Source organism: Anolis sagrei, chromosome 5 (assembly GCF_037176765.1).
Source record: "Anolis sagrei isolate rAnoSag1 chromosome 5, rAnoSag1.mat, whole genome shotgun sequence".
Taxonomy (NCBI): Eukaryota; Metazoa; Chordata; class Lepidosauria; order Squamata; family Dactyloidae; genus Anolis; species Anolis sagrei.
This window is the reverse complement of record NC_090025.1, coordinates 98,245,645-98,271,984: the sequence shown is the minus strand read 5'-3', so window position 1 is coordinate 98,271,984 and position 26,340 is coordinate 98,245,645. Positions and strand designations below refer to the sequence as shown.

Sequence of the window (26,340 nt, the reverse complement as noted above, 5' to 3'; positions counted from 1 at the left end):
GCAAGATGCAAGCACAGTCGGTGTGAATGTGTTCTGGGGGTGGCAGCTTTCACAGTAGATATTTGGGGCTCTGCTTTATGCAGCTTTTCTTTTTTAAAAATTAAGATAGTTTCTTACCACCAAATAGGTATATTATCAAGCAATGGGTCATTTTGGAAAGTCATTAATGCATATTTACAGTGAAAACAGAACAGAAGAGATACTTTGGTGAAAATAATTTCAATACCAAAAACAAGTGGATGTCCAGATTTCCACTCTTGGTTCCTGGCTTCGCTTTAAGAGTTTCTCCTAATCATTTCCACTCACCGCAGTGTAATTTGAGAATAGTGTGAGGACAGAAGCAGAGCCAACTCTCCTATTAGGCAGGTTCAAAAACTACCAACATTGCAGAGATGTTTCTTCCAGTCTTAAAAGCTGCCATTTCTAATATTATGTACATTGTCTGTTAAATAGATAGTAATTGCATAAATGAAACTCTGGGATCAACGTTCTGGTTTCTGAACTCACAAGATCCATGGCAATTAGAATGAGGCCTCAATTTTGTGCTCTCAGGTCTTTCCAAGGTGGTGGCTTACTTAGGTGATCTTTCGTTGTCTGAGTAAGATTGTCCCCCAAGTTCTTGTGGGTTTTTTCGGGCTATATGGCCATGTTCTAGAGGCATTTCTCCTGACATTTCGCCTGCATCTATGGCAAGCAACCTCAGAGGTGAGGTCTGAGGTCACCTCTGAGGATGCTTGCCATAGATGCAGGCGAAACGTCAGGAGAAATGCCTCTAGAACATGGCCATATAGCCCGAAAAAACCCACAAGAACTGAGTGATTCCAGCCATGAAAGCCTTCGACAATACATTGTCCCCCAAGGTCAGTGTCCTGATGGTGGGTACGTAGGTGACTGTGGAGCCCTATTCTTGACCTACATGTTCTTCCACAGTGAGGGCATCGGCTTCTAGGTGGAGTTGGGTTGACGCTCCTTCCTCTTGGCATGTTTCTCTCTTTCGCCCTTCATTTGTGCCTCTTCAAATTCTACAGCACTGCTGGTCACAACTGACCTCCAGCTGGAATGCTCAAGTGCCAGGGCTTCAAAGTTCTCGGTTCTATGCCAGAGTTTTTAAGTTGGCTTTGAGCCCATCTTTAAATCCCTTTTCCTGTCCTCCAACATTCTGTTTTCCCTTCTTGAGTTTCGAGTAGAGCAACTGCTTTGGGAGACGGTGGTTTGGCATTCGGGCAATGTGGCCGGTCCAGTGGAGTTGATGGCAGAGGGCCATCGCTTCAATGCTGGTGGTTTTTGCTTCTTCCAGCACACTGACATTTGTCTGCCTGTCTTCCCAAGAGATTTGCAGGATTTTTCGGAGGCAGCGTTGATGGAATCATTCTAGGAGTTGCATGTGACGTCTGTATATAGCCCACATCTCACAGGCATATAGCAGGGTTGGGAGGACAATAGCTTTATAAACAAACACCTTGGTATCCCTACGGATGTCCCAGTCCTCAAACACTCTCTGCTTCATTCGGAAAAATGCTGCACTCACAGAGCTCAGGCGGTGTTGTATTTTTGTGTCAATGTTGACTTTTGTGGAGAGATGGCTGCCAATGTAGCAGAAATGGTCAACATTTTCTAATGTTACACCATTAAGCTGTATTTCTGGCATTGGAGAGGAATTGGCTGGTGACTGCTGGAAGAGCACTTTGGTTTTCTCAATGCTCAATGACAGGCCGAGCTCATATGCTTCTGCGAAGATGTTTAGAGTGTTTTGTAGGTCTTCTTCTGAATGTGCACAGATGACGTTGTCAACAGCATTTTGGAGATCTATAACAGAAGTTGATGTAACCTTGGTTTTGGCTTTCAGTCTGCTGAGGTTAAATAGCTTGCCATCTGTCCAATAGATGATTTCCACTCTGGTGGGAAGCTTCCCATCAACAAAATGAAGTATTATAGCAATGAAGATGGAGAATAAAGTTGGGGCAATAACACATCCCTGTTTGACACCTGATTTCACCTTAAATGGTCATTTTGGGAGCCATTGCTGTCCAAGACTGTTGTCATCATGTCATCATGGAGGAGCCACAGGATGTTCACAAATTTGTTAGGGTACCCGATTTTTTTGGAGGATAGTGGTGGCAGAGAAGGAACATTGTGCCAACACTGTTCCTCCTAAACCACCCATCAGTTTTGTGCAGCTCAGCATATATGAAGCCATGCAGAAGATTAAATCTTGAATCTTTTGTTTTCCTGACCTTTCATTCTCTTCTTTTTGTTTTAAATTGAACTTATAAAAGAAAAATGAACATCATACAAATTCCTTTGAATTGTCACGTAAGAATAGAACTACAGAATCATGAAAGTTAGAGAGTAGTAGAGTAGTAAGGGTAATGCACTTGCCAGGAAGGACTTGATTCCAGTCTGTTCTTTGATTTAGACCTGATCCATCCATGCATTAATCACTGGATCATCTGTCTGATCACCCAACATCTGGTGTTTCAGTACTGAATGTGCAGACTGCCTTGAATGAATAGTATTAAGATGTGAAGTGATGTGAGATGATAGGAAGATCCCCTTGTAGAATTTCCATTTGCTAAATATAAGAAACTAGCAGTCCCCTGCCACGCGTTGCTGTGGCCCAGTCTGTTGATCTGGGAAATAAAGTAATGAGAAAGTGTTGGTTTCTAATATATGTAATGTCTTTCTGCTTGTGGATAAACAGTATTTCTTGCTGTTTCTTTGCCAGTGTTGATGTGGAGATTGTCTGGTTTGCCTACTCTGGAAGATGTAACATATCATTGTCCTTCTTTAGACAATGCAAATCTTTGATACTGCATCTGTCATATACATATATGTGTGTCTGTGAATGGCTGAATGGCCCTTTGTCAGGAGGGCTTTGATTATTTTTTCTTGCCCTGGTGAAGGGAGTTGGACTGGATGGCCTTAAGGCAGCATTTCTCAACCTGGGAAGACAAGACCGGGGGGGGGGGTGTCAGAATGGTCACCAAAGACCACCAGAAAACCCAGTATTTTCTTTTGGTCATGAGAGTTCTGTGTGGGAAGTTTGCCCCAATTCTGTCGTTGGTGGGGATCAGAATGCTCCTTGATTTAGGGGAACTATAAATCCCTGTAACTACAACTCCCAAATGTCAAAGTCTATTCCCCCAAACTCCATCTGTGTTTATATTTGGGTATATTGAGTATTCGTGCCAAGTTTTGTCCAGATCCATCATTGTTTGAGTCCACAGTGCTCTCTAGATGTAGGTGAACTACAACTCCAAAACTCAAGGTCAATGCCCATCAAACCCTTCTAGTGTTTTCTGTTGGTCGTGGAGTCCTGTGTGCCAAGTTTGGTTTAATTCCATTGTTGGTGGAGTTCAGAATGCTCTTTGATTATAGGTGAACTATAAATCCCAGCAACTACAACTCCCAAATGACAAAATCATAACTTTTGAGTGATGGTCACTCCTTGTGTTGTGAGACGTTTTGTTGCCAAATTTGGTATGATTTCGTTCATGGGTTCTTTTGTTTTTAAGGTACTCATTATGCACAGAGCATTTTTATATATATAGAAGATGATATAGCCTGCCTATTAGGGTTGTGCAACGTGGCAGAAATTAGTTTGGCTTTTGTTCTGTTTTCATATACACCCCTTTTATTTTTAGGAAGATCCGAAGGAGGCCCTTTGGATTCATAATTTGGGATCCGGAGTTCATTTCCATTTTGGGAAGCATCTTCCCAAAAACGGAACCAGAGAGTGAGGGGCACCCGAAATCCAGAACGAAAACAGAACGAATGTCTGCTGTTTTGCACACCTCTACTGCCTATTGTTGATCCTTACATAGTTGTTGTTCGACCAGGTTACATCTTCGAAGTTTTAAAATCTTTCTGGACTTACTTAATGAATTTCTGTGATCTGGCTTGGCGTAGATGTGCTTAATCTGCAGACATCGAAGGCTGAGACAGAAATAATAATTGGGATGGATGCCTTTAATATATGTTGGGGTGCTCTCCTCTTCCTTCTCCTCCACCTCCTTTTATCTCAGTGGGTATTTTTTTAATGATTTATTCTCCGACAGAAGCTTTCATGATATATCAGATAGAAAACCAAATAAACAAATAATCAACTTAAATATATGCAAATGAAAATCACTTATTGCCTAGCACTGTAGCAGCTGGCTGGCAAGGGGAATGCTCTCACCAATTTACAAGTAGCAATGGAGCTATCCCAGAACTATATAAAAGAACTGTAAAAACATGATTAGGAGATGCAGCTTCAGTTGCTGATACTTTGGAAATAAGAAAGAAATCTGCAATCTTATGTGTTTCTCCCCACCTGCGTCCCTTAGCTTAGGACTAACCATACAGGACAACAGGCTTTCATATTTTGATTTTCTGAGAGTTATTGATGATCGCGCAGCCTTCAAACGGCAGAAAAGGAAAACTGTGCCTCCTGTACCACCCATCAGCTTTGTGGGGCTCAGCATAGTTGAAGCCATGAGAAAGATTAAACAGATAGTTACAGATTCATCCGATTTGCTATACAAGGTAGGTGCCATGCAGATGTTATTATTTACTTGCATAATGCTTATCATCATGACCAGAGTAGAGAAAATAATTTATAGGCCTTACATTCAGACTCTGAAATTTGGGAACACTGGAGGCAGGATCCGTGACAAAGGAGAGCCCCAGAAGCACCCCAAAAAATGTATCCTCAGGAACCTCTAGTGGTGGTGCCTGCTTTGTCTGGTTTGAGGAATCAACCCTTCCGAAAAGGGTCCATAGTGTGGTCAGGAAGCCTATTGCTACCTTTGTTTATGGTCTCTGGCGTTATCTTTAAACTTCGCGGCCAAAAAGAGTTGATGGTCTCAACAAACTATCACTGAGGGAGGAGGGGACTGAGAGAGACAATACATTTCTTAATTTATCAGCGTATATGTCTATGCACATGCACTAATCAGAGGTGGCCCTAGGTAATTTTCAACGGTAAGCAAACAGTATTTTGGCACCCCCCCCCCCCCTCAACCAATCATTGATATATATTTACTGTTTGTCGTGGGAGTTCTGTGTGCCATATTTGGTTCAATTCCATCGTTGGTGGAGTTCAGAATGCTCTTTGATTGTAGGTGAACTATACATCCCAGTAACTACACTTGCCGCACTTGCTCCCTTGCCTGGCCGGCTTTGGGAACGGAGGCATGCCTGAAGACCCCGGCATGTGCACCAAAAGTCACCTCTTCTCCTGACTTTCTCCTCCGCCATTGGGACCAAGAGAGAGAGAGAGAGAGAGAGAGAGAGAGAGAGAGAAAGAGAGAGGTGGAGATGCCCACCTTTCCTGAAGGTAGGCGCAAAAACAAAGGAGGGAGCGGAGGTGGGAGATACCTCCAGCCGGAGGGGCTCTCTCTCTCTCTCTCTCTCTCTCTCTTGGTCCCAATGGCTAAAGAGAAAGTCAGGAGGAGAGGCGACTTTTGGTGCACATGCTGGGGTCTTCAGACACGCCTCCGGACCCGAAGCGGGCCAGGCCCGGCGGCTCCGCCCCTTGGCCCACCCGTGGATTGGGGAGAGGAGAGCGCCGGGGGATCAGGAAAGGGAGCCAATCATGGGGAAGGGATTGAACACGGAGAAAGATTGAGCACCGGCTCTGCTCGCGCACCCGGTGGCCAGGTGGAGCAGGAATGAGAGGGGCTAGGCGAGGCTCAAGGGCCCGGCCCCTTTGGGAAGAGGATCGCCCAGCAGCGAGGCAAGAAAGCCAAGGCTCCCCCCAGACTGCTAAGGCTGTTGTGAGCTGAGGGGGCGCTCCTTAAGTGGCGGTCGAGGGGCATAGAATCATAGAATCATAGAATCAAAGAGTTGGAAGAGACCTCATGGGCCATCCAGTCCAACCCCCTGCCAAGAAGCAGGAATATTGCATTCAAATCACCCCTGACAGATGGCCATCCAGCCTCTGCTTAAAAGCTTCCAAAGAAGGAGCCTCCACCACACTCCGGGGCAGAGAGTTCCACTGCTGAACGGCTCTCACAGTCAGGAAGTTCTTCCTAATGTTCAGATGGAATCTCCTCTCTTGTAGTTTGAAGCCATTGTTTCGCGTCCTAGTCTCCAAGGAAGCAGAAAACAAGCTTGCTCCCTCCTCCCTGTGGCTTCCTCTCACATATTTATACATGACTATCATATCTCCTCTCAGCCTTCTCTTCTTCAGGCTAAACATGCCCAGTTCCCTAAGCCGCTCCTCATAGGGCTTGTTCTCCAGACCCCTGATCATTTTAGTCGCCCTCCTCTGGTCACATTCCAGCTTGTCAATATCTCTCTTGAATTGTGGTGCCCAGAATTGGACACAATATTCCAGATGCATTTACAGAGGCGCCTCTGCACCCCTGGCAAAAAAGTGTTCTGCGACCGCTTACTTCGCATAATGGATGAGCCGCTCCTGGCACTAATAATAATAATAATAATAATAATAATTTATTTATACCCCGCTACCATCTCCCCAAGGGACTCAGTGCGGCTTACATGAGGCCGAGCCCACAATACATCAATACAAGCAATACAACCACAATACAAAGCAAAATACAAATACTAATACAAAGCAATTAAAATAAATCTCATACATAAATAGCTTAAACATTGAACAATAGCACAATACACATTTAAAATCTATGGCTGGGCAAAATGTAATTAAAATTAAAAAATAATGCTGGGCATGAACAAGATAGAGGAGGTGGGGCGTTGGTGGCAAAGTACAAGCAGTCCTAAATCAGTATAAAGTGCTTTAAAGGACATAATGTTAAGGGTTCATTATTCTGGGAAGGCACACTGGAATAACCACATTTTCACGCTCCTCCTAAAGACTGCCAGAGTTGGGGCATGCCTGATGTCCTTAGGAAGTGAGTTCCAGAGTCGAGGGGCCACCACCGAGAAGGCCCTCTCTCTCGTCCCCACCAATCGCACTAAGCCCAGAATGGAAAGGTGATGTATTCTGGCATTGGTTTTTCAAGGTCTTTCAAAGGACTTTCTTAGGCTGGATATACACTGCTCTATATCACAGGATCTGAACCCAGATTATCTTCTTATCCCATATAATAATATTATGATTTTAACTTTATTTTTATACCCCACCTCCATCTCCCCTAAGGGACTTGGAGTGGCTTACAAAGACTCAAGCCCAAGGAGCACAACATTTTTATTTATTTATTTATCATGTCAGGAGTGAACCAAAACAGTTGTATTGATTAAAAAAAAACAAAAAACAAAGTTTGCAGACTTGGTATTCTATTAAATGTCCTTTGACCAGTAGCTGACCACTTGGAGCGCCTCTGTTGTTGCTGCAAGAAGGTCCTCCATTGTGCATGTGGCAGGGCTCAGGCTGCATTGCAGTAGGTGGTCCGTGGTTTGCTATTCTCCACACTTGCATGTCGTGGATTCCACTTTGTAGCCCCATTTCTTAAGATTGGTTCTGCATCTCGTGGTGCCAGAGCGCAGTCTGTTCAGCGCCTTCCAAGTCGCCTAGTTTTCTGTGTGCCCAGGAGAGAGTCTCTCATTTGGTATCAGCCATTGGTTCTGGTTGCTTCTGAATCAGAACATCCCGAGCTCTGAGGATTACCTGGGAAGGAATCCCACTGGAGCATTGCAGCGCACCCAAATACCTGGGAGTCACTCTGGACCGTTCTCTGACCTACAAGAAGCACTGCCTGAACATCAAGCAAAAAGTGAGCGCTAGAAACAATATCAAGCTGACTGGCACAACCTGGGGATCACAACCAGATACAGTGAAGACATCTGCCCTTGCGCTATGCTACTCTGCTGCTGAGTATGCATGCCCAGTGTGGAACACATCTCACCACACTAAAACAGTGGATGTGGCTCTTAATGAGACATGCCGCATTATCACGGGATGTCTGCGCCCTACACCACTGGAGAAATTACACTGCTTAGCTGGTATTGCACCACCTGACATCCGCCGGTAAGTTCAGCCAATAGTGAAAGGACCATGGCAGAGATATCTCCAGCTCATCCCTTGTTAGGGTATCAGCCAGCACGTCAACGACTTAAATCAAGAAATAGTTTTCTTAGATCTAAAGAGATATTCACTGGAACACCTCAGCAAGCGAGAGTTCAAAAGTGGCGGCTCAAACCCAGCACCTCAATCCGTGGGTGATACCAGATGAGAGACTCCCCCTGGGCACACAGAAGACTGGGCAACTTGGAAGGTGCTGAACAGACTGCGCTCTGGTACCACGAGATGCAGAGCCAATCTTAAGAAATGGGGCTACAAAGTTGAATCCACGGTATGCGAGTGTGGAGAAGAGCAAACCACTGACCACTGCTGCAATGCAACCTGAGCCCTGCCACATGCACAATGGAGGACCTTCTTGTGGCAACACCAGAGGCACTCCAAGTGGCCAGATACTGGTCAAAGGACATTTAATCAGCTACCAAGTTTTTCAAAATTTGTGTTGTTTTTTTAATCTGTTTGTTTGTTTTGTTCTGTTAGAAATGTAATACAATGTTCTGGTTGCGGATGACACGATAAAATAAATAAATAGCCATTGGTTGAGGTTTTGGGTTTGAGCCTGCCGCTTTTGGACTCTCTCTTGCTGAGATGTTCCAGTGAGTGTCTCTGTAGATCTTAGAAAACTATTTCTAAGTCATTGACGTGCTGGCCGATACCTTTGTCATCCCAGCCAGGCTCCCAACCATCATTCACACTCAGGTTTCATTTGCCTTTGGTTGCTGTGGAGACATATTGTAAACAGACACTCTAGATAATGAATTCAGCTAGAGGAGACGAAGCTCTTAGAACAGAAATTCGGTTAACAAAATGCTTGAACAAGAATTCCTTTGGAATGTCTTAGCACTGTTTCATTTGTAGAATACTTGAGGCAGCAGAAGGATGTGCATTGCCTCTGCATTTATCTCTGTCACTCAGCAGTCGCTTTGCTAAAGAGAAATCGTGTTCACAGATGCCAGCTATTCATAACTACGGTTCTTTTCTGCTACTTGCAGGCCTTTTCAGCTTTTGACAAGGAGCGTACAGGGGCAATTTCCACCTTGGATTTCCGGCAGGTCCTTCACCACTTCTGTTTCACTCTCTCTGAAAAACAATTCAACCATCTCCTCAAACTACAGCGACTCCGTGGTGAACACTGCATCGACTGGAAATATTTCCTGCAAAAATTCAACTTTCTTTCAGAGGTAAGAAAGAAAATGAAACTATCAGACTTGGGGTTGACCAAAACATACCCAGATTCATAAACCATTGCTCTTAGTGTTTGGTTTTCAGACCATTTTGTCCTGCAAATAACTTAGCTTGAGAGTTAATTATTGGCTTCTAGCCATTTAGTGGGAGCCAAGCACCCCTCAGTGTGGGTTAAAGCACTGAGCTGCTGAGCTTGTTGATCGAAAGGTCACAGGTTCAATTCCGGGGAGCGGCGTGAGCTTCCGCTGTCAGCCCTAGCTTCTGCCAACCTAGCAGTTCGAAAACATGCAAATGTGAGTAGATCAATAGGTACCGCTCCGGCGGGAAGGTAACGGCGCTCCATGCAGTCATGCCGGCCACATGACCTTGGAGGTGTCTATGGACAACGCTGGCTCTTCGGCTTAGAAATGGTGATGAGCACCACACCCCAGAGTCAGACATGACTGGACTTAATGTCAAGGGACTACCTTTACCTTTACCTAGCCATTTAGTGAGTTCCTTGTGTTAATAAAAATTAAGTGTGGTCCTTTCCAATCTGTATTCAAGTCTAACCATCTGTACACCTCACCCCACTGTTCCCCACCCCCAATATAACATAGAGAGCATTGACTACTGCAACGCTCTCTACGTGGGGTTGCCCTTGAAGACTATTCGGAAACTTTAACTAGTCCAGTGAGCGGCAGCCAGACTGCTCACCGGAGCGACATACAGGGAGCACACCACCCCCCTGCTGTGCCAGCTCCACTGGCTGCCGGTTCAGTTCCGAGCACAATTCAAGTTGCTGGTTTTGACCTACGAAACCCTGTACGGTTCCAGTCCAGTGTATCTGTCCGAACGTATCTCCCTCTACATCCTACCCCGGAGTTTGAGATCATCTGGGGAGGCCCTGCTCTCGACCCCACCACTGTCACAAGTGAGGCTGGTGGGGACGAGGAGCAGGGCTTGCTCGGTGGTGGCCCCTCACTTGTGGAACTCACTCCTGGGGAAAATCAGGACATCATCATCCCTCCTCTCCTTCAGGAGGAGGGTGAAGATGTGGTTATGGGACCAGGCCTTTGGGCAATCTGGCAATTAAATAAGACAATCAGACGAGTAAGACCAATAGGATGGACGAAGTGGAATTGAAAATTAGAACTATGAGATAGCGAACGCTGACCATGTAGGAGGAGGAATTGGGTTTGTATTGGTTGTTAACTGTGAATTTGATGTAATTTTGTGTTTTGATTGTTCTGTGATGCAGGCATCGAATTGTGCCTTTGCTTTTGTAAGCCGCCCTGAGTCCCCTTCTGGGTGAGAAGGGCGGGGTAAAAGAACCCGAAATAAATACATAAATAAATAAGATATTTGTTGACCTGTTTCTCCCTGCTATAAATAGGAAGGCTTTCATGGCCGGAATGACTGGGTTGTTGTAGGTTTTTTCGGGCTATATGGCCATGGTCTAGAGGCATTCTCTCCTGACGTTTCACCTGCATCTATGGCAAGCTTCCTCAGAGGTAGTGAGGTCTGTTGGAACTAGGAGAAATCAGTCATAGCAGAGCACCTGATGAACCAACCTGGACACAGCATTTTATTTGAGAACACAGAAGTGCTGGACCACTCTCACAACCACCATGTCAGACTACACAGAGAAGCCATTGAAATCCACAAGCATGTGGACAATTTCAACAGAAAGGAGGAAACCATGAAAATGAACAAAATCTGGCTACCAGTATTGAAAAATCTCTAAAATTACAACAGCACAACAACAGAGAGGAAACAAACAAGGACATCTAATCACCTCTCAACAAAAGTTTGCTCCAGGCACTGTCAGGCCATTATATGCTAATCAAGGTGGTCAGTTGAAACATTCACACCTAGCTCTAGCAGACAAGAGTCCTTTGTCCCACCCTGGTCATTCCACAAATATATAAACCCTTTTCCCTAGTTCCAACAGACCTCACTACCTCTGAGGATGATTGCCATAGATGCAGGCGATACATCAGGAGAGAATGCCTCTAGACCATGGCCATATAGCCTGAAAAAACCTAAAACAACCCACTGGGGAATTTCCTCCTTTCTCAAAAGTTTACCTACTCACACAGCAAAATGACATGACGAATGAGAGAAAAATATTGTGATAAGTGTAGTTTAACAGTTACTTGAGTAAAGATAGCTAAGCTTTGCTTTTTGTCTTTAATAGATATTTGCAACTTTAGACTGTGCAGTACCAATTCAGCATTTTCCAGAATGGGGACTACTAATATAGGATATTTTCAAGTGAGACCACAATGAGACACCACAAAGTTGAATTTTATATAGATTATCTGTCCGAATGTATCTCTCCTTATGAACCATCTAGAACTCTAAGATCTAAGGAGGCCCTGCTTTCGGTCCCGTCATCTTCGCAGATGCGTCTGACGGGGACGAGAGACAGGGCCTTCTCAGCGGTGGCCCCTCGGCTATGGAACGCCCTCTCTAGGGATATTAGATCGGCCCTCTCTAGGGATATTAGTTCGGCCCCCTCCCTCTTAACATTTTGTAAAAAGGTCAAAACCTAGCTCTTCAAGCAAGCGTAACAGGCAAATATGAAACTACGGAACGACGGAATGATGCGATTGGAAAATGATTGTAGTAAGGAGACGCTGATGATTTATTTTTTATTGTTTTTATATGGTTTTTATATTTATGCTAAATGTTTTTAATTGTATTTTTATTTCTGTTGGAGCATCGAATTGTTGCCAAGTGTAAACTGCCCTGAGTCGCCTTCAGGCTGAGAAAGGCGGTATACAAATACGGTTATATATATATATATACTAGCCATCCCCTGCCACGCGTTGCGGTGGCCCAGTCTGTGTATATGTGTTTTGTGTGTGTATATATTTGTGTATATGTGTATATATGTGTGTTTGCATATATATGTGTGTGTGTGGGTGAGGGTGTGGTTGTGATTTTGCACATGCATTGTATTTTTTTAAAAAATTTTTGGCTTTTTAAGTCTCCTCCGCTGTGTTTTTCAATGTTTTATGAGTGATGGTCACTCGTTGGCCTGATAGGTGTATTGTGTCCAAATTTGGTGTCACTTCAGCCAGTGTTTTTGGAGTTATGTTAATCCCACAAACATTACACACACACACACACACACACATGCTGTAAAATGATATAGTTCATGCAGCACAGGCCCTTACAATGAGCATATTGCTATGGTATATATTGATGATATCTTGTCTAGGATAAAGGAAAATGGAAGTAGGTGGTGGTTGTAGAAGATGTGCTCAGGCACTGGAAGGTGACTGTGAATAGGGCGAGAGTGTCATCTGTCAAACTGAAGACCCATGGCATGAATTTGGTCCACCTTATCATTTTATGTGGCCCTCCAGATACTGGACTTCAACTCCTGTATTCCTCATCATTAGACATCATGAGTAGAGCTGATGGAAGTTGTGATACAGTAACATCTGGAAAGTTGAAGTTGGCTCAGTTTAATCAGGAGAGGGGAGACTGGATTTAGATACAAGGCTTGTGGATATGATATCTGATGTTAAGATGTCCTTTGACCTTTTCCCAACCTCAAAGTCACAAGTACTGTTGGGTTGCGATTCCATCATCCCCAGTCCACATGGCAGATAATCAAAAGCCTTGGGAGTTGTTGTTCAGTAATATCTGGGGATTCAAACTGGGTAAATACCAGAACATTGACACCTATGTAAAAATAAAATAAAAGATGTGGCCCACTTTATCCATGGATTCAATGCCCTTTGAAGGTGGTCATAAGGCCAATGTGGACATCCATGAAAATGAGTTTGACATCCCTGCTCTAAAAAAAAAAAAAAGCTTTCAGTGTGATTAGGGTTTAGGAGGAGCCCCTGGTTGCATAGTGAGTTAAACCGCTGAGCCGCTGAACTTGCTTACTGAAAAGTCGCAGGTTCAAGTCTGGGGAGTGGATATTTTTTATAATCCAAAATATCTGGAAGGAATAAGACTGGATTTACAAAGAGATTGGAAAATTAAATAAATTATTGTTTTGCGACTCAATATTTCTGCATTCTTTCATTTTAACCAGTGCCCCATTACTGTCTCAGACAGCATATTTTGCAGATGGAACAACAATTGATTTGTAAAAGTATAAACAGGCAAACGAGTTTTTATTACTTTTGCTTCAACCAGTACAGAATGTGCACTTGAGACTCCTGGTCAAATTCAAAAGTGGTCTCCAAAATGTGAAAACTTAAAACTTAAAATACTTCCCTTTGGTGTAGAACTGAAGGAATTGCTGGATGTTATTAATTTTTCATGTAAATTGGGAATGGATCTATGCTCAAACCTGCAATCAAAAAGTACAGCATTAAAAAAGATTTTGCAATCTTCTGAGGTTTCTATGCTATGTTGCCAGTTGGATCATTTACCCTTATATTCCGGCATATAAGACGACTGGGCGTATAAGACGACCCCCAACTTTTCAGTTGAAATATAGAGTTTGGGATATACTCGCCGTATAAGACTACCCCTCTTCCAACACACACCAAATAAAACATTTTAAAACATCAGATTTGATTTCAATATGGTAATTTTCCTATTACTGTCCCTCCTTCTCTGCCTCTCAGATCCTACACATGCACACCTGCATCGCTTGACTGCAGTCTTCAGGAGCGAGATCTGAGAGGCAGAGGAAGAGGTACGGTAATAGGATACAAGGGTGGGCCAGACAAGTAAAAGAGTTGTGTTTTTCTGGGCCCAGAGCCACTCTATCTTTTTTTCCCATACCCCGGGCGCCCCTGACGCCTGCAGTTTTATCCGCCCTTCACTTACACCTTCCCGGTGAGGCGCCCCTTCACCTCACCATCGAGACTGCATTAAGTCCATGAATCCTGATGAATTGATTTTCTTCTACCATACTTGTACAGCATTGCCCTTAATGCTTTCATACAGTTGCTGCATACGGCAGGGACGCGGCCACTGCCATTTTTGAGCTCCTCCACAATATGCAGCAACCACAGTTTCTTCAATCCGGATTGGAAGTTTTAGCACCTGCTCTATAAGATGGCTTCTGGCGAATAAAACTACTCCCACATATAAGACGACCCCCTCGCATAAAGCTACTCCAGCATATGACGACTCCCGTGTATAATACTTCAGCAGTGCATGAATGTGTATTGTCCAAACAGTGTGATGCCCTGTCCAGTCCCTTGATCATTTTAGTCTCCCTCCTCTGGACACATTCCAGCTTGTCAATGTCTCTCTTGAATTGTGGTGCCCAGAATTGGACACAATTCACCATCTCTGTTTTACGTTTTTTGTTAATGCTGATTTAACTTTTAAAAGTTGTATTTCTATCTTCTAACTCATATATTTAAAAACAAAAAAAAAACAAAAAGGTGAGATATAAATGGAGACATAAATATGCATCACTTCTATGGCCAATGTGCTGAATTCGGATATATGTGTGCATGTGTATCAATTTTGCTTCCTTGATTCATCCGAGTTGGGACCCTGACATTTATCTTTGAAATACAATTGGCAAAAGAGTGCTATCAAACTATTCATTTTATCTAAATATTCAAGATTTTTAGATCTAACATATATTGCTAAATTAATGAAGTATGCTGCTCGTTCAAGCACATTCAGAAAACCTTATTATCATACATTACACAAAGCCTGGTCACTGAGGTATATATAGAAATATGTGGCCAAGGCTGCAGCTCTGATCGTTAAAGTATGGGAAATTTACTGAACTAGTAAAGTTGGAGCCTGTAAGGAGATGGGTAATAAATGACACCTCATAAATAAAAATACAATTCTCAACTCCAGAAGGTGAGTAATTAGCATACCCCAGAACCATGCAAGTTTAAAATTCATTTTATGCTCAGAAAGAGTTGAATTCATTGAAACTGAGAAAACTTGTGCAAATTCCACTTTTACTTTATTCATTTCTGGGTTCTTTTGATGATGCCGGTGCTGATGCATGTGGATAAGGCTAACATTCTGAATAATTCTATAAAGTTCTGATATAAATGAGTTGAGCAGATTGTCAACTCAATCACAATCTGTTGTTGTTTATGAAATGCATGGCATCACAAGTGTAAAATTTGATTCTAACGTTTGCTTCTTAATAATAATAATAATAATAATAATAATAATAATAATATGTAATCAGTCTGAAGCTTATAAATAGCTGGGCATACTACAGTTGGACAATATCAAGCATGGCTAGAGGCGGCCCTAGGTAATTTTCAATGGTAAGCAAACAGTATTTTGCCCCCCCCCCCCCCAACCAATCACTGATATATATTTTCTGTTCGTCGTGGGAGTTCTGTGTGCCATATTTGGTTCAATTCCATCATTGGTGGAGTTCAGAATGCTCTTTGATTGTAGGTGAACTATACATCCCAGTAACTACAACTCGCATATGTCAAGGTCTATTTTCCCCCAAGAGCACCTCAAGAGCGCCCCTGGGCAAAATCAACTATACTGCAAATGCTTACTTTAGTAATGGGTTGAGCCACCCCTGGGGGGGAGGTCAAGCAGCACCCCTCCCCACTCTCTCTGTCTCTCTCCCCCTCCCTTCCCCATAAGGGAAAGGGGGAGGGGCAGGTCAACCAGCACCCTCCCCCCTTTCTCTGTCTCTCTCCCCCTTCCTTCCCCATAAGGGAAAAAGGGAGGGGCAGGTCAAGCAGCACCCCTCCCACCGCTTTGTCTCTCTCCCCCTCCCCCTCCCCTCCCCTTAAGGGGGAGGTGGAGGTCAAGCAGTACCCCCCTCTCTTTCTCTCTCTCTCTCCTCCTCCCCTCCCCATAAGGGAAAGGGGAGGGGGAGGTCAAGCAACACCCTCTCCCTTTCCCTCTGTCTCTGTGTCTCTCTCCCCCTCCCCTCCCCTCCGAGGCGTGCTCCCCTTTTGTCGCCCCTTCCCTTTTATAGGCTGGCCCTGAGAGTCCAGTGCACGCTCGCGCATCCATCCACTCACTCGTGCTGCACCTGCCTCATGCTTCTCTCCTCTCCCCAATCCATGGGTGGGCCAAGGGGCGGAGCCACATCGCCACACTTGCTCCCTTGCCTGGCCCTCTTCGGGTCCGGAAGCATTTCTGAAAACCCCGGCATGCACACAAAAAGTTGCCTCTTCTCCTGACTTTTTCCTGAGCCATTGGGACCAAGAGAGAGAGAGAGAGAGGCGGAAATGCCCGCCTTTCCTGAAGGAAGGTGCAAAAACAGAGGAGGGAGTGGAGGTGGGAGATACCTCCAGCCAGAGGGGCTCTCTCTCTCTCTCTCTTGGTCCCAATGGCTGAAGAGAAAGTCAGGAGAAGAGGCAACTATTGGTGCACACGCCGGGGTCTTCAGAAGGGGAAAGGAGAGGAGCGCGAGGTGGGTGGAACACCGGGGGCTTGGGAAAGGGAGCCGGTCATGGGGAAGGGATCGAACGTGGAGAACGCATGCGCACCCGGTGGCCGGGTGGAGCAGGAACGAGAGGGGCTAGGTGAGGCTCTAGGGCCCGGTCCCTTTGTGAAGAGGATCACCCGGCAGCGAGGCAAAGAAGCCGAGGCTCCCCCCGGACTGCTAGGGCTGCTTTGAGCTGAGGGGGCACTCCCCAAGTGGCGGTCAAGGGGCATTTACAGAGGTGCCTCTGTGCCCCTGGCAAAAAAAAGTGTACTGTGACCGCTTACTTTGCTTAATGAAAGAGCCGCCCCTGAGCATGGCCATGTGAAAAATGTGGTCAGCAAAGAATATATCCAAAGTGTTGGAACCCAGACGCCTTAAAGAGTATATTCAGGACTATGTCCAAAAGAATAGTTTATTGATATGAAGTAAATAAGACTCAGAGACACTTACTTCAGTGCCTCTGGTCAAAACTCAAAAGTTGCAGCAATTTCCAGCTTGAAAAACAAACTAAAGCAATAATCCAGATAATCCTGGCAAAAAAAAATCCGGATTAAACAGGAGCACTTCCAAAATACCCCGAAATCACACAGTAAATGGAAAACAATCAAGCAAAGAGCTGTGAAGAAGAGCCGTCATCCAAATGAAGTCCAAAGTCGAAGAAATCTAAGTCCAAAGTTGCGAGGTTCCAAAGTCCACAAGGCGGCGGTGTCAAAAGCAGTCCGAAGTCAAGGAGAGGGGAAATCCACACTTATGAGAATCCAAGCCGGTCGGTAAGACGAAGCAAAACAGCAGCCTGCAGATCCAGGACCCAAGCCCAACAGGAAAGCGGCAGCGACAAGATCCAAGGCACCAAACCAACACTTTGCCTACTGCAAAGTTCTACCATTTCAGTGCCTACTTTTATCTTACAACTCATCATCCGATGATGAGCTGCCCTCCACCCTATCCTCATCACTCTCCACTGGTTTAGCTTCCACAGCTGAGCGCCAATGCCCATCCCTCCAAATCTTCCACCCCTTGTGAAGACTTAGGTTTCCCCAGGATTCCACAGTATCACCTGATTGCCAATCCCCACCATCAGAAAACCCCACAAATGTGTCACTAGACGTTGGTTGAGTACACATTCTGAACCTCTTGTACCTTGGTCCAATCCAGTGATTCCTCCTCATCCCCATCACTCCCAGACCCATCATTTCCAGAAAAACCCATGAAATCCTCTTCCTCCATGGGAGCAGTAAGTATATCCCGGATCTTCTTTCTTTGTCGCTCCTCATCAGACTCCTGCTCTCGAGTAATCCTCTTAGTTCCCCTATTCAAATCCACTGTATCTCCTTCCTCCTCCTCACTCATTTCACTCTCTGAAAACCCTTCAAAGGACTATTCATCAGTGGGTGACATAAGTATCTCCCGTATCCTCTTCCTCTGCTGTTCCTCGTTTAACTACTGAGCACTCCTTTTCCCTCTACTGATACCTCTACTACCAGTTGCAGCGTTGCCAACAGACTCCACTACAACACAAAGAGCCAGAAAGGTTTTGAAGAGCAAATTAAATGGCGGAAATACGATCAAGGCTCTCAACACCTATCAACACCTGGGCCATCCCCATCATTAGATACACTGCTGGGATTGTGAACTGGACACAAGCAGAGCTGGAAGATCTGGATAGAAAAACAAGAAAACTGATGACAATCCACTACGCATTACACCCATGTAGTGACGTCGACAGACTTTACCTGCCCAGAAAATCAGGAGGCAGAGGGCTTCTGCAAGTGAAACAAAGGGTAGAAGAAGAGAAACATGCACTGGCAGATTATGTGAAAGGCAGTCAAGAACCAACATTGAGGGAAGTCAAAAGTGGTAAACTGCTTCAAGTGCAAAAGACAAAGAGTAAATACCGTAAAAACACAATCCAGAGCAGAAGAGAAAACTGGCGAAAGAAGGCTCTCCATTGACAGTTCCTGGGAAAAATTGGGAGCCAAATTGACAAAGAAAAAATATGGCTGTGGCTCACAAATGGAACTTTGAAAAAGGAGACAAAGGGCCTTATTCTGGCAGCCTAAGAACAAGCCATTAGAATCAATGCCATCAAAGCCAGAATTGAAAAGTTGATGACAGATCCCAAGTGTAAGAAGATCACACTGCAAGAAGATCACACAGACAGACTACAAGCAGTGGCATAACACCATTGCTCAGATGATTCATTGGAACTTGTGCCACAAATACCACCTGCCTGCGACAAAGAACTACTGGGATCACAAGCCGGAAAAAGTTACACGTCAAGCTACTTTGGGACTTTCAAATTCAGGCAGACAGAGTTTTGGAGCACAATACTCCTGACCTCACGATCGTGTTAAAAAAGAAAGTATGGATTGTCGATGTTGCAATCCCAGGTGATAGCAGGATTGAAGAGAAACAACTGGAAAAGATGACACGATATGAGAATTCAAAGATCAAACTGCAAAGATTCAGGCACAAACCAGTCAAGGTGGTTCCAGTGGTGATCAGCACACAGGGTGCAGTGCCTAAAGACCTTGGCCTGCACTTAAACACAATCGGCGCTGACAAGATTACCATCTTTCAGCTGCAAAAGCCCACCTGCACACATTATTCGCCGATACATCACACAGTCCTAGACACTTAGGAAGTGTCCAGCATGTGATCCAATACAACAGCCAGCAGAGTGTCTGCTGTGGACTCATCTTGTTGTGTTTCAAATGATGATGATGATGATGATGCTTGGGAAGTGTTCAACTTGTGATTTTGTGATACGAAATCCAGCCTATAGATCTCGTTTGCTGTGACATACTGTGCTTTTGTGTGATAATAAGAATAAGAATAAGAACAACTTGTATTCTAATTCACACAAATCAGAAATGCCATTGTTTTGTTGGAAAAGGTTGGTAAACCTAAGTGAAATATAAATCAACAACAACATTTTATTATGGTCCAAAGACAATAATAATAATAATAATAATAATAATAATAATAATAATAATAATGTAGTCTTCTATCCTTTAAATGCTTGACATTTCTTTTTATTTGGCTGTCTTTGTGAAGGAAAGTTAGGCTGGCAGGTACCTGAATGGGAGCCACATAGAAATCAATGTAATATGTTTTCTTTGTTTACTTAAGCTATCGGTTGGGACAGGTTTTGAATGAGACTTATGTTGCAGTAGTTCTCTTTGTTTGGTTTTCTTTTCTTTCCTTTGTGTTTTGTGCTGTTTCGTTGTCATTTTGTTACACACTCCAAAAGAACAGCTTTGTCCAGCTTTGCATAGAGGCCAAAGCTCAAAGGAAGAGAATTCTATTATTGTTGTGCTCTATTTTGTCTGTCCAAACTCGGAGAAGCTCTGTGTCCTCAGCCGAAAGCCAAGAATATAAGACACTGGCTTATACTGAGCCAGAATATGGGTTATTCTAGCCCAGATTTACCTGCACTAGCTGGCAATAGCTCTCCAGACAGTCAGACCATATTCTTCCCTTGTTTTGTTTGGTGATCATTGGTAATTCTTGATAGTCTTCCATCCAAGTTCTAACTAGGGTTCAGGAGGACCAATAGCTTAAGGCATGAATAGTTCCTCTGACCTTCAAAACATGCTGACAGTTTCTTCTCTCCTCTTCCAGTGTTGTGTTTTAACTGAAACTAAAGCCTGGAACATTGTTGGCAATTGGACACTTTTGATGTTCATGTAATTTTCTTAGCTGTTTACTCAGTACTTTGGCTATGCCCTCCAATCAATTCAAATTAGACACATGTGGAAAAGAGAACAGATTGTACCTGCTCTCATGAATGTTTGTGTCTTGTTTGTGTCTGACAATAAGAGAGAGAAAAAGTCTTCAGAAGCTGGGATTTTTGACATGATCATCTTGGGTGAAGCACAATAAATAGTGCTGGTAGTGGGAATGCCAAGGCCATTGGCCAGTTGCACCCGTACCTTGGGAAGTCTGATTTGGCCACAGTGGTCCATGCTCTTGTTACATCCCGAATAGATTACTACAACACACTCTACGTGGGGTTGCCTTTGAAAATTGTTCGGAAACTTCAGTTAGTCCAACGGGCAGCAGCTAGATTAATCACCGGAGCGTCATACAGGGAACATACAACCCCTCTGTTGTGTCAGCTCCACTGGCTGCCGATCCATTTCCGAGCACAATTCAAAGTGCTGGTTTTGACCCATAAAACCCTATACAGCTCTGGCCCAGCATACCTGTCCAACGTATCTCCTTCTATGTCCCACCTCGGAGCTTAAGATCTTCTGGGGAGGCCCTGCTCTCGGCCCCGCCTCTATCACAAGTGAGGCTGGTGGGGACGAGAGACAGGGCCTTCTCAGTGGTGGTCCCCCGCCTGTGGAACTCACTTCCTGGGGAAATTAGGTCATCAACATCCCCCCTCTCCTTCAGAAGGAAGTTGAAAACATGGATATGGGACCAGGTCTTTGGATAATCTGGCAGACTGACAATGGTAATGACAACCAGAATTTGGAAAGGACTATGGGTAATGCTGAATGGACTTACGGATTTTAGAACTCGGAGAATGTTGGCCATTAGATTGGCTTTTAGTTGTTATTGTATTAATTGAATGTTTTGACTTCTGGTTTGTATTTTATCTGTTGAATTGCTGGCATCGAATTGTGCCGGTTGTAAGCCGCCCTGAGTCCGCGCTAGGGGGTTGAGAAGGGCGGGGTAGAAGTGCCCGAAATAAATAAATAAATAAATAAATAAATAATCATCACACTGGGTTCTCAGCAGTAGAGCCAGATTCAGATGAGAATGACCAAATCATTCCCAGAGTCTTTAAATCTGCAACACTTTGAAATATTTGATAGTTTTAACTCAGCAAATTGTGTCAAGGAGAGCAAGCATGGTGTAGTGAACTGTATCCAGTTCTTGGCACCACAATGCAAGGATTTGACAGGCTAGGTCAGTGTTTCTCAACTTGGGGGTCGGGACCCCTGGGGGGGGGTCATGAGGGGATTTCAGAGGGGTTGCCAAAGACCATCAGAAAACATATTTTTTATGAGCTTAGGAACCGCTTTGGAAGAGAAGGTTGAAGATATCTCTGCCCATCCGCCTCTTCTTTTTTGTAAACAGATGGTGAATCCTCCCACTAAAAGCCCTTTTCCGCTGTGATTGGCTGGCTTCTCAGCCAAGGGTAGGGCAGTTTCTAAGATTCCAAGTTGGGAGGGGAGAGTAGGCATGCTCGGCGCATGGCAGCGTGTGCACATGTGCGGGCGAGGAAGAGTGTGTGAGATTGAAGGGAGGCTCACGCAAGTTCCTCCAAGGCACGGTGGTTCTGTGTGGGAAGTTTGACCCAATTCTGTTGTTGGTGGGGTTCAGAATGCACCTTGATTGTAGGTGAACTATAAATCTACAATTTCCAAATTTATTTATGGATAGAGGAGACATGATAGCCATGTATAAATATGTAAGAGGAAGTCATAGCGAGGAGGGAGCAAGTTTTTTTTCTGCTTCCCTGGAGACTAGGACACAGAACAATGGCTTCAAACTACAAGAAAGGAGATTCCATCTAAACATTAGGAAGAACTACCTGACTGTGAGAGCCGTTCAGCAGTGGAACTCTCTGCCCCAGAGTGTGGTGGAGGCTCCTTCTTTGGAGGCTTTTAAACAGAGGCTGGATGGCCATCTGTCAGGAGTGCTTTGAATGCAATATTCCTGCTTCTTGGCAGGGGGTTGGACTGGATGGCCCATGAGGTCTCTTCCAACTTCATGATTCTATTATTCTAAGGTACGGTTGCAGCTGGCACAATTGTGCAAAGGCCCTCCCAGCCACTGCCGACGCCTGGGCCTCAAGTGTTAGTGATGAGTCTAAGAGGACACCCAAGCTGCTGACCTGTGACTTCAGGGGGAATGCAACCCCATCAAGCACAGGTTGCCACTCGATACAAGTAGTTGCATCTACTCTTCTGGAGTACCGTTTCACAACTAAGAGGAGGAAGTAGTATAACTGGGTTATATTCCATGGAAAGAATGAATGAATATTGTTCTATGGAGACAATTTTAGGTGAAAGTATCATAATACCATTTTACCACGTGTCTTGTCATTTATTTATTACATGATGAGTAATAAAATAAAAATCCTCCCAGCAGATACGGAATTGGTGAGGTTGTTTGAGAGTGAGCTCTTTTGTCACAGTCAGTTTGTATATTTGTGTAGCCTATTTGTTCTTTCACTTTTAGCTGGGTCATCTTGTTTTCATACCATGGTTAATGTGGTTGGTAGGTTTATAATTGGTGTCTCCGAGATAATCGAAAGGCTGGATTTAATTTTAAGCTGCCATCACTTTAAAATGACTTGCAGAATATTGGATCTTTAAAGTTCTAGGTCAGTTGAACCAGGAACCCGAGGAAGTTAGTAGCAGTCAGAGTCAATAGACAGAAGGTAAAATCAATTTTGAAGGGGCAAGGGGGGAATATTATTACTTTTTTCTTCTACTAGTGGAATTATTAACTTTGTATTTACTCCCAACAATTGTCCTGCATTTTTATGTCCTTTAAACTTACTGGAAAGTATCAATATAACAACACAATGGCTTCCTTGGGAAATGAGTGCTTTTTTGTTCCTTTCATGATAGGAACCAGGTTCTTTGCTGGAATGATTGGTAGGATGTAAGATATGAATGATTCAAAAATCACTGATGAGTTTTCTTCCTCCTTCTTGAACTTTACTGCACTTGACAAGCACATTGAATTGCTCATATAGTCTCTATCTTCCACTTAAAAGAAACATATATCTACATTCGGGTAGACCAGTGGTTCTCAGCCTTCCTAATGCCACAACTTTTTAATATAGTTCCTCTTGTTGTGGTGACCCCCAACCATAAAATTATATTCATTGCTACTTTATAACTATAATTTTGCTACTGTTATGAATTGTAACAATTTAAAAGCTATTTGTATATATGTGGTCTCACTACTTAGGCGATCCCTTGTTGTCCGAGTAGGATACTCTTCCAAGATCAGTGTACTGGTGACTGTGGAGCCCTGTTCTTGATCTGCATCTTCTCCCGCAGTGAGGGCATTGGTTTCCAGATGGAAGGTGGTCTCTGTCGGGGTTGGCTTGACGCACCTTCCTCTTGGCACATTTCTCTCTTTCATCCTCCATGCATGCCTCTTCAAATTCTACAGCAATGCTGGTCACAGCTGACCTCCAGCTGGAACGCTCAAGGACCAGGGCCTCCCAGTTCTCAGTGTCTATGCCAGAGTTTTTAAGGTTGGCTGAGTCTATTTTTAAATCTCTTGTCCTGTCCACCAATATTTCATTTTCCGTTCTTGAGTTCGGAGTAGAGCAACTGCTTTGGGAGACGATGGTTGGGCATCCGGACAACGTGGCCGGTCCAGCAGAGTTGAAGGCGGAGGACCATCGCTTCAATGCTGGTGGTCTTTGCTTCTTCCAGCATGCTGACATTTGTCCGCTTGTCTTCCCAAGAGATTTGCAGGATTTTCCGGAGGCAGCGCTGATGGAATCGTTCCAGGAGTTGCATGTGATGTCTATAGACAGTCCACGTCTCACAGGCATATAGCAGGGTTGGGAGGACAATAGCTTTATAAACAAGCACCTTGGTATCCCTATGGATGTCCTGGTCCTCAAACACTCTTCATTTGGAAAAAAGCTGCACTCGTAGAGCTCTGGCGATGTTGTATTTCTGTGTCAATGTTGACTTTTGTGGAGAGGTGGCTGCCAAGGTAGCAGAAATGGTCAACATTTTCTAATGTTACACCATTAAGCTGTATTTCTGGTCTTGGAGAGGGATTGGCTGGTGAATGCTGGAAGAGCACTTTGGTTTTCTCGATGTTCAATGACAGTCCGAGCTTCTCGTATGCTACTGCGAAGTTGTTTAGAGTGGCTTGTAAGTCTTCTTCTGAATGTGCTCAGACGACGTTGTCATCAGCATACTGTAGTTCTATAACAAATGTTGTTCTAACCTTGGTTTTGGCTTTCAGTCTGCTGAGGTTAAATAGCTTGCCATCTATCTGAGAGATGATTTCCACTCTCTCCCCATTTACACATACCTACAGCGCCAAGGGATCTGTTTTGTCATGTTTTAGATTTGTATGATTGCATCATGTGTATGATTATGTAAACACTTGTGAAAGCCAGTTGTATATACTATCCATTTAATTCTTAGCATGGAGGATAGCCGAAACTAATTACATTTGTAAATATCAAGTCCTCAGTGTTTAGCTTGCTCTTTATTAATTAGGTAAAATACTTTATCTTCAGTGGCCTCCATGAAGCAATTATTGCTGCTTTAAATTACAGCCTTCATAATTTAATAGAAGGCTTTTATTTATAACTGATTTTTGTCATTCCCAGAGGCATTTCCGCTTATTCCTCCAAACTGATTGCACTGGGAAAGAAAACCTAGCCTGGCTTTGTCTCTAGGCATGATTCTTTGGATGCCTTTCTGTTCTACATCATCAGTGGGTCTCATTGTGATTTCTTTTGGCATAGGTCTGCCCATGCAAAGCAGGTGAACATACCATTGAATGAAACATGCAGAATAATCACAGGATAACTTAAACCTACACCTGTTGATAAACTCTACACCAGTGGTTCTCAACCTGGGGGTCGGGACCCCTGGAGGGGTGGTGAAGGGGTGTCAGAGGGGTCACCAAAGACCATCAGAAAACACAGTATTTTCTGCTGGTCATGGGGGTCTCTGTGTGGGAAGTTTGGCCCAATTCCATCATTGTTGGGGTTCAGAACGCTCCTTGATTGTAGGTGAACCATAAATCCCAGCAAGTACAACTCCCAAATCTCAAGGTCTATTTTCCCAAAAACCCATGAGTGTTCACATTTGAACATATTGAGTATTCGTGCCAAGATTGGTCCAGATCCATCATGGTTTGAATCTACAGTGCTCTCTTGATGTAGGTGAACTACAACTCCCAAATTCAAGGTCAATCCCCACTAAACGCTTCTAGTGTTTCTGTTGGTCATGGGAGTCCTGTGTGCCACGTTTGGTTCAATTCCATCGTTGGTGGAGTTAAGAATGTTCTTTGATTTTAGATGAACTATAAAAGTCAGCAGCTACAACTCCCAAATGACAAAGTCAAAAAAATGTGAGTGAAGGACATACATTGAGTGTTAGGTGTACGCTGTCCAAATTTGTTGTCAATTCGTCCAGTGGTTTTTGAGTTATGTTAATCCCACAAACGAACATTACATTTTTATTTATATAGATTGTTCTGTCCATTTCACTTTTTTCAGCTTAAGTGTAATACTGCAAATGTTTCCCTGCTGAAGTTCATTTTGTTAGTTTTGGCTCAGCTCTCTAATATGTTAATGCCATTTTGGATTCTGATCCTGCCGTATTATCTATCTCTCCCAATTTAGTATCATCTGCAAATATGATAAGAATGCCTTCTATTCCATCACCATTGGATTTAACAACAAAATGAAGGAGTGGGTGAGGGTAGCTGCATATGCTTACTACTTGACTTAAATCCTCAAACTCTGTTACTTCCAGAGCTTTTGTTTCCATGCAGTTTATTTCTAAAATGGCAGTCAAAAGCTCGGAAATAGGGAGGAAGAATGTGAATTTCAAGAAGTATGAGGAAGTGCTGAGTTTCCTTTTAGTGTACATACCCATTGGTTTATATGTGAATGAGGCACAAATATAACATCACAGTTTGACACAAACTAGCAAATGACCAAAGATTGTGTGGTCTTTTTATTTCACCAAACATTTCCTGAGTGGAGAAGGTTGAGAAGCATGATGTCTTATTTTCTTTCACCACTTATAGCATTTAATGAGCAATTAAAAATGAGTACAATCTAATTAGCAGGGTTGAATCCCTT

At 43.8% G+C, this 26,340-nt stretch overlaps 1 protein-coding gene across 1 annotated transcript in view; it reads left to right on the top strand.

Moving 5' to 3' along the window:
- EFCAB6 (EF-hand calcium binding domain 6) overlaps window positions 1–26,340 on the top strand; it is a 195,047-nt gene that overhangs the window by 150,848 nt on the left and 17,859 nt on the right. Inside the window, exons 23-24 of the mRNA XM_060778167.2 lie at window positions 4,329–4,527; window positions 8,980–9,168. Coding sequence (XP_060634150.2) covers window positions 4,329–4,527; window positions 8,980–9,168 — 388 coding nt within the window. The remainder of the gene's footprint in view (window positions 1–4,328; window positions 4,528–8,979; window positions 9,169–26,340) is intronic.